General features: G+C 37.8%; 2 protein-coding genes across 2 annotated transcripts in view; both read right to left on the bottom strand.

Annotated features, from left to right (window-relative positions):
- LOC107635194 (TPR repeat-containing protein ZIP4) overlaps positions 1-2,412 on the bottom strand; it is a 4,716-nt gene extending 2,304 nt beyond the window's left edge. The window contains exons 1-3 of the mRNA XM_016338589.2: positions 931-2,412; positions 197-386; positions 52-84 (exon numbers count right to left, since the gene is read on the bottom strand). Coding sequence (XP_016194075.1) covers positions 52-84; positions 197-386; positions 931-2,285 — 1,578 coding nt within the window. The 5' untranslated portion in view covers positions 2,286-2,412. The remainder of the gene's footprint in view (positions 1-51; positions 85-196; positions 387-930) is intronic.
- Positions 7,049-7,677, bottom strand: part of LOC107637196 — a 1,144-nt gene continuing 515 nt past the window's right edge. The window contains exon 3 of the mRNA XM_016340632.1: positions 7,049-7,221. Within this exon, the coding sequence (XP_016196118.1) occupies positions 7,049-7,221 (173 nt within the window). The remainder of the gene's footprint in view (positions 7,222-7,677) is intronic.

Genomic DNA, 7,677 nt, shown 5'->3' with positions numbered 1-7,677 from the left:
GAGAGAGAGAGAGAGAGAGAGAGAGAGAGAGAGAGAGAGAGAGTTCGGCACCTTAAGAAAAGCACAAACAACGTTGGGCTCAAGCTGCAGAAATTGAAAATTATGAATAATATATCAGGGTTTCATAGGTAGGTAAAAATCAGATTAATAAATTCAACATTCTCATTGTCGTTAGTCCGTGACTCTTGTACAATACCTTTTCAGCCTCATTTATGTATTCTTGAGCACGATCAAGCCGCATGAGACCAAGGTAGCAGAGACACAAAACTCTAAAGCCTTTGGCTCGAAGTATTCTGTTCTCTGTATCATACGGAATATACAGCATTGATTTTTCAAAGAGTTCTGCACTTGTCTCATAATCTTTTGATTGAAAATTATCAGCAGCACTGTCGATCACATAAAAATTTGAAATGATAAAACTGGTGACGACTACCAAATCCAACTACTTCTGAATTTGAAGTTCAACAGTTTAAGACAGACCCCACCTTATCACACTGCTCCGACAAATCATGTCAGCTACAAATTCTATGCCAGACCCATAATGAGTTTCATTTATTACTTCTGGAATGATGACGGGTCCTTCTAGTTCAATTTATCAAATAACCATCTAGTTTATCATCCATTAATCTTAAATAAAGGAAACTTTCTTATAGAACAAATCTAATAGTTCATATATAATAGCACTCATGATAAAGTTCATAGAATCCGAAACAGTTGACTGTACCTTGAGGGGAAAAACAAAATGTTCAGAGTTTTATGGAGTATGAATCGTCGTTATATTTGCATCTCACGTAAAAATGTCTTAAACCCTAAACTCTACACAAAAAAGTATGCCTGAATTCAATAAAACATTAATGTGTCATACTCAAATTGTTTGCAGCTTTGCAACAAGAAGAAACAATTAGCAAATCGATCAATGAATTATTATACCAATTCCATAGAATCGCATGCATTGCCACTTTATCCTTATCAGCTTCCTTCCCAGCAAAGAGTGCCACCACCCTTTCATCAGAAACCAGCTCAGCAACCACCTTAGCCCTCACCCTACCCCCTTCACCACCACCATTTACAGCCACCCTATGTGCCACCCGCACCGCTGCGCTGGCACTAACATGGCACCTACCTAACAGCCCCAAGAACACCCCTTTTGCCGTCTCTGCCCCTGCAGTTCCCGCCGAAGCAAAATAGGCCTCCACGGCTGAAACCCAAACCCCTTCCGGAATCCCCTTATCAATCACCATCCCCCTCAGCTCCCTCTCCGCTTCTCCGTGCCTCCCCAACCCTAACCAAGCCTTCATAGCCAAAACCGAAATGCTAGGGTGATCATCACCGCCATCATTGGAATCTCTCAGAACCTTTACACACTTAATCACACTCTCAAACTCTTCTTTTTGCAAATGAATCGCCGCAATGAACCTCAAAGCCTTATACCTCAACCCTCTCAGTTCCAACTTCTCTTCCCGTGTTCTCGCCGCACACAATCCCTTCTCTAAAACCTCCAACGCCTCGTTCATCAACTTCAACGCTTCGCCCAAACCGTTATAACCGCTTTCTTTCTCTTCTTCGTTGCTTCTCGAGAGCGATTGCTTCCCAAACTCCATGCATTGCTTCGCGAGCTCGATGTAGTGAGTGCAGGAACCGAAGAGCAAGCTTTTGCTTCGATTCAGAAGCGCAACCGCGAGATTCAGGTCCCGAATCTCCCACGCGGTTCGGGAACGAGCGAGGTTCAGATCTAGGAGCAGTTTTCGCTCTCCGGCGTCAGAGATCGAAGAGACGTCGAGCTTCGAGAGAAGATCCGTAGCTCTCTCGAAGCATTTAGAGGCGAGGTCGAACCTTCGGAGGTTGTGCCAGATCAGGCCGGTTTTATGGTAGAACGAGGCCGTCTTTATCGCCGGAGAAGGGACGCCGGATACGTCGCCGGCGATGGAAAGGAAGTCAGCTGCTATGTGCCGGAGTTCGGCATGGTTTTCTGAGGCGGATGAGCGGATGGTGGCGGCGGCGGTGTTGGAGATGTCGACGCAAGCGTTCCAGAGGCGGTAGCTGAGCTTCCAGATCTGGAGCACGAGGGAGTTGGGAAACGGAGCGAATTGAGTCAGCTGAGTCACGAGTTGCCTGAGCTCGATTGCGGCGGCGGAGGTTGTTCCCAGTGATGATTTTCCGGAGGCAGATTGGGCTTCGAGTTGCTTGATGGTGGACTCAATTTTGGGGATGAGTCGGTGGTAAGTGTCGGTTTTGTCAGGGGGACTTGGCCTGAGCTCCGGCGATGAGATCTCGGCGATTCTCATTTTGCTTTTTGGCGGGAAAATTTGAGAAAATGAAAAAGATTTTCACATTTTGGGTAGTTTTCTACTTTTCTTGTTGGTAGTTAAAAATTGCAAATTTTTAGGTGAATAAATAAATAAGGGTAAAATATGTACATAAGCAATGCCAGCATTATATGAATCTCCCAAAATAAATAACGGTTATGTAGATTTTATTCATACTTTTATGTAAATCGAATTAAAGAAATTTAAATTACACATTATAGTACTAAATTGAAACAAGTGTGTTCGAATTATATGGGAGTCCGAATTTTAGTATAAATCGAATCAGTATAGTTCGAATTAGATGGTGCACTACTAAATCGAATTAAGTCAATTCGATTTATATTTCCTTAGTAAATCGAATGTAACAAATTCGATTTATGTCCAATGGTGGCGATGGATAAATCGAATCCATTATACTCGAATTAGTATGCATTGAGCTATATATAAAAATTGAATTTAAAGAATTTGATTTAGTATGATACCAACGTATATAAATAGGAGTTGAACGTCCTCATCATAGTGGGACTCACAATGGCTAGTGATGATAGTTTTTTAGTTCTGATACACTATAAAAAATCGATTAAAAAAACAACGCGATCTAGAATTAAATTCACTGATAAACAGATCAGCTTAGTGTTTTCCTCAAACTTTCAACGAGTTTCACTGAGTTTCAAAATACTATAATCCAAAAACTGGGGATGCAAGGCGTGAAACGGGTGGATAAGTTATTCTATAAAATTCTGATTTTTGTATTACGAGGATGATGTGAAGTACCATTCATTCGTCATAGGCAATGACGAAGTTTTGCAAGTTCTGTTCCATTGTCGTCGTTAGTTTTCCTAGGTGAGGACCCCTTAGCTATTAGCCAAGCTTGTAGATGTAGTCTGTAGTTCAGGAGGTTCAAATCGGAATCCTCAACCTTCAGCATTGCCAGCCTGCTCTAGTTCAATGCCTCTTGGTGCCTCATCATCTGTGCCGTGATTACAACTAAGGCAGTTTTGGTTGCGTCTCCGTCTTTCACAACTGATCTAAACAGAAATGGTGACGGAGAAATAGGGCTGCGTTTGTTTTAAAAAACAGAACAGGACATGACACTGAGACAGAGACATTGAGACAGAGACACTAAAAATTACTCTTTGTGTATTGTGTTTGGATACAATGGACAAGACACTGATGTAATGTCTAGTATTCTGTTTGGATACATATAAACAAGACTAAAATATAATGTAAAATTACTAAAATAGGCCCATCTAATTTTAATTTTCATACCCACCTCTCACCGTCTCCGTCTCTGTCTCTGTGTTGCACTCCTTGGCTGCTACCCTAACTCTTCCTCTTCTCCAGGAACGGTGAAGGAGTGAATGTTGTTCCACCTGCACGACGTTGCCTGTTTTTTGCACCGCTTCCAACTCGTTTTCTGTTTCTCCCAACTCAATCTCTCTTCTTTCTCTTCTTGGCTGTCGTTCTGGACCTTCTCTTTGTAAGTTCTATCTTACTTGATTTTTATTAGTTTCCAAACCCTTGATTTAAAAAAAAAAAGAAAAAAAGATAAGTAAATTGATGTTTTTCCCTTGACCTTGAACAAAACATGTCAGGGGAAAGTTTATTTGGGAAAGGAATAATTCCTGGGCCGCCATTAACGACACCTTCTTCCTCACCAATGTCAATTTTTCACTATATTCATTTTGATTGTTGTTTTTGCTTCTTCAATTGTCGTTTTGTGTTTCTTGTTTCTTTCAGGATGCGTTCGAGAGGCACCGCGTGGTCTTCATTGTTGGGACTTCCATTGCCTCCGTTGCCACTGCTTGGATTGGTCTCTTCATTTCTCAGTGCTTTCCATTCATATCATCTGATTTGATTATTTGATTGGGTTCATTGATTGTAAGATTGGTTGATTTCTTGTTTCAGGGTATTCATTGCGCCATTTCCATGATGAAAAAGTTGAACAAAGGCTTGAATCAATTGAAAAAGTTGTGAGTCTTTCTGTATCTCGTTTTTTTTTCTTCTTAATTCTAATTGTAATTCTAATAGATATGTCTATTTCATATGTTTCTGTGTGGCAGATGAAACACAAGCATAATCTGGAACATTCCGAAATCAAAGACATTGTTGGTCCTGGAGGTCTCAGTGTTCCTACTTGTGCTGCCACTGCCGCAACCACCTTGTTCATTGGGATTGTTCCTTCTTTCTAGCACTTAATACCTGTGATCATGCTTTCTGTGGCGATTCTCCAATGTAGCTATTTAAGTCTTGTCAATTTGAATGCACAATAGTCCTTTTTGGTTTTTAATGATATGGTTATTCATTGAAGAACAAATGCACAATGGTGCTGTAGGGTACTGTAAGGTTAATTTGTAAGCTGAACTATCATTGCTGTTAAGATTTCGAATGTATTGAAATTTAAAGGATTTGTAGTTTACAAACTTCCTATTTGAATTGCTATTGCTATTGCTTAGTCAAAACTGTGCTTGATACTGAAGATGCTACAGCTAGGAGTATTGCTTTGAATAAGCCAGCCTTTTAGAAAAAAAAAAAAAAAACAGAATAGCAATACAGATATGACAAACCACAGTCGAAATTTTGTACCATTATTTAATATTTATTCATATTCCTCATCCTTCATGAGATAGTTGCTTAAGATACTTATTTTGTTGTTTTCATTATTACATTTATAATGCATTCTTTTTTTTCCTATGTTGAGCAATGCTGCAAATTAAAGAAAAAGGTTTGTTTCATCAATTTTTATGTTATGGACAACACAAATCATTTCTTCTTGGTTCAAATTTATTATGGAAGAAATAAACATACTCCTTATGATATAGGTATTTGGCAAGTGCGTCTCAATTTTTCCTTCAGAATAATTATCATTCATGGTTCCAACACACTTTAAAAAATATTTAGTGGTTATGCCAAATGATCAAAATCTAAAAAGTTTCAGTACAAATTTCTCTATCATGGAAGTATTCACAGTTTTTTTTTTAACTTTCTTGTTTAATTTAGTCAAAATGTGAAAGAAGAAAGTATCCTTGCCTTGCTTTGGAAGCATGGATTAGTATTCTCTTTAGTGGGACAAAAAAAGCAGCTAATAAAAACTCAATCTGCACTAACAAATCAATCTCTCTAATAAAAACTCAATAACAAATCAATCTGCACTAATAAAAACTCAATGCAATAACAAATTAATCTCTCTTTGCATCAACACTTCTACACTATAAACTCAATGCAAAAAGAATACAAAATCCTAAATTCTGCACTAACATAAAGTCAAATTCTGCATTAAAAAACTGCACTAATAAAAACTCAATGCAATAACAAATCAATCTCTCTCTGCATCAACATTATACACTATAAACTCAATGCAAAAAGGATACAAAATCCTAAATTCTGCACTAACATAAAGTCAAATTCTGCATTAAAAATCTGCATTAATAAAAACTCATTGCAGAATTCAAATTAGAACCACATAACTAATAAATGTATCACATGTCACATCCTAACACACAAATTAAACATAAAACATAATACTAATTTCAGTCATTTGTTTATTGAGAAGAGATTAACTCTAACTCTGACTATACAATATAGCTCTGGCAAATCCAGCTTTCTGAGTATGTCCTAGTGACGAAAAGGTTTTCTCCAGTTGAGGATTTGTGGAGAACTTAAGTGCAATCGAAATAATTTCATCATCTGTGAAGCCAAGCTCGCTAAGCATGTCACCAACCTTTTTTTCTTCATGAGTGTTCATCATAGCCTGAGCAAATGCATCCAAACGTTTTCCATGTTGATCAAACACATATTTTAGGGTCTCAGTTAGTTCCTTCATCATGTTAGTGTCCTTCGTCGCCTTAGATGAATGTGGCTTCTTTCCTTGTTTTATCTCAGAGGATGAAGCCACAGAGTTAGATTGTTGGGGAAGAGATTCACTGAAATCCTGAGTTGAGTTGAACATAAAAAATTCTTCGTCATCCATTTCTTCATCTCCATCTTTTTGGACTTCTTCTTCAGCGTCATTGCCACTTACAGCATCCACTCCACTTGCTCTTTCTTTGCAAAATATTTTCTCCAAACGAGGATACAGAGGAAAGGGCTTTCCTGGAGTATACAACCTTTGTCTTTGTTTCTAGGAAAAGGAATTACAAAAATATCATAAAAAGACAAAAATACATGTTGCACAAAATATAAATAATTTAGTAAATTCAAACTAGTAAACCAACCTTCAAATATGTAGCTAGGATCTCTTTGTTATCCACAACCACACATTGCTTCACATCATCCCATCTAAAACCGCTACAGGCTGCCATGTCAGCTGCAAATTGATACTTCTCTTTTAGCCTTTTAACTTTATTCTTGCAATGGCTTATTTGAAAACTACCACCTGGAAATTTCTCATTCATTTTTGTCGTAAGATTTTCAAAAGAACCAGGTCTAAACTGACCCGCATCAGCTCTTCTTCCTTCAATGACAAACTCCTCCATAAAACCGACAAATGCTTCTGTCTCTTCGTCAGTCCAGACATGTCTGTCCATTTGTCCCTATAATCTAGATTAACTCAAGCAAAATTCAAGTAAACATTTAAGATATACATAATGTATTCAATGTAATAACTCATAAAATATAATACATTTAATAAAGTGCTATATGTAGTTCACATAATTAAAGTTTTACAATTAGCTCTTACAACAAATGTCCAACCAAACAAATTGAAAGATTCTAATAAAACACACATGTAACAAATAAATTAACTAATTGATTCGGGAATTTCGGGAATCATTGTACATTTCGTTTGCTAAATTGTCTCGCCAAGCAGTCCAATCGTTGCTGCCCTCTATGCTCTCAATCATGTCATCATCGCCATCTTCGTTACCACTATGATCATCTCCAATAAGCACTTGCTCCTCTTCAAGAAGTGTGTCCTCTTCAGGGTCAAATTCCATATTAAGCCGAATAAAGTTTTGCAGTAGACAACAAGCAATAATTATTTTATTTTGTGTCTTAATTTTGTAGAAACAAGGACTCCTCAAAATTTCCCATCTCTTCTTCAATAAACCAAAACAGCGCTCAATAATGTTTCTAGCCGAAGAGTGCTTCTCGTTAAAATATTCTCGAAAATTCCTAGGAGCATTTCTACCATGAGCCCATTCTTGAACGTGGTATCGAGTATGCCTATATGGTGCTAGAAATCCCTTGCAGTTAGTATAACCCGCATCCACTAAATAATAATTTCCTATAAATCGAAAGAGATACATTATGAGGACTATGGAATCTGAATGAGCTAAAAACATTGAAATGTTTATGTTACCTAAAAATTAATACTTACATACCAATTGGTATCTTGAGGTTATTACGACGTGAAATGGCATCTCTAAGGATT

The sequence above is a fragment of the Arachis ipaensis genome, chromosome B04 (genome assembly GCF_000816755.2).
Source record: "Arachis ipaensis cultivar K30076 chromosome B04, Araip1.1, whole genome shotgun sequence".
NCBI classification, from domain to species: domain Eukaryota; kingdom Viridiplantae; phylum Streptophyta; class Magnoliopsida; order Fabales; family Fabaceae; genus Arachis; species Arachis ipaensis.
Note: the sequence above shows the minus strand (reverse complement) of the source record. Positions and strands in the feature narration are given on the sequence as shown.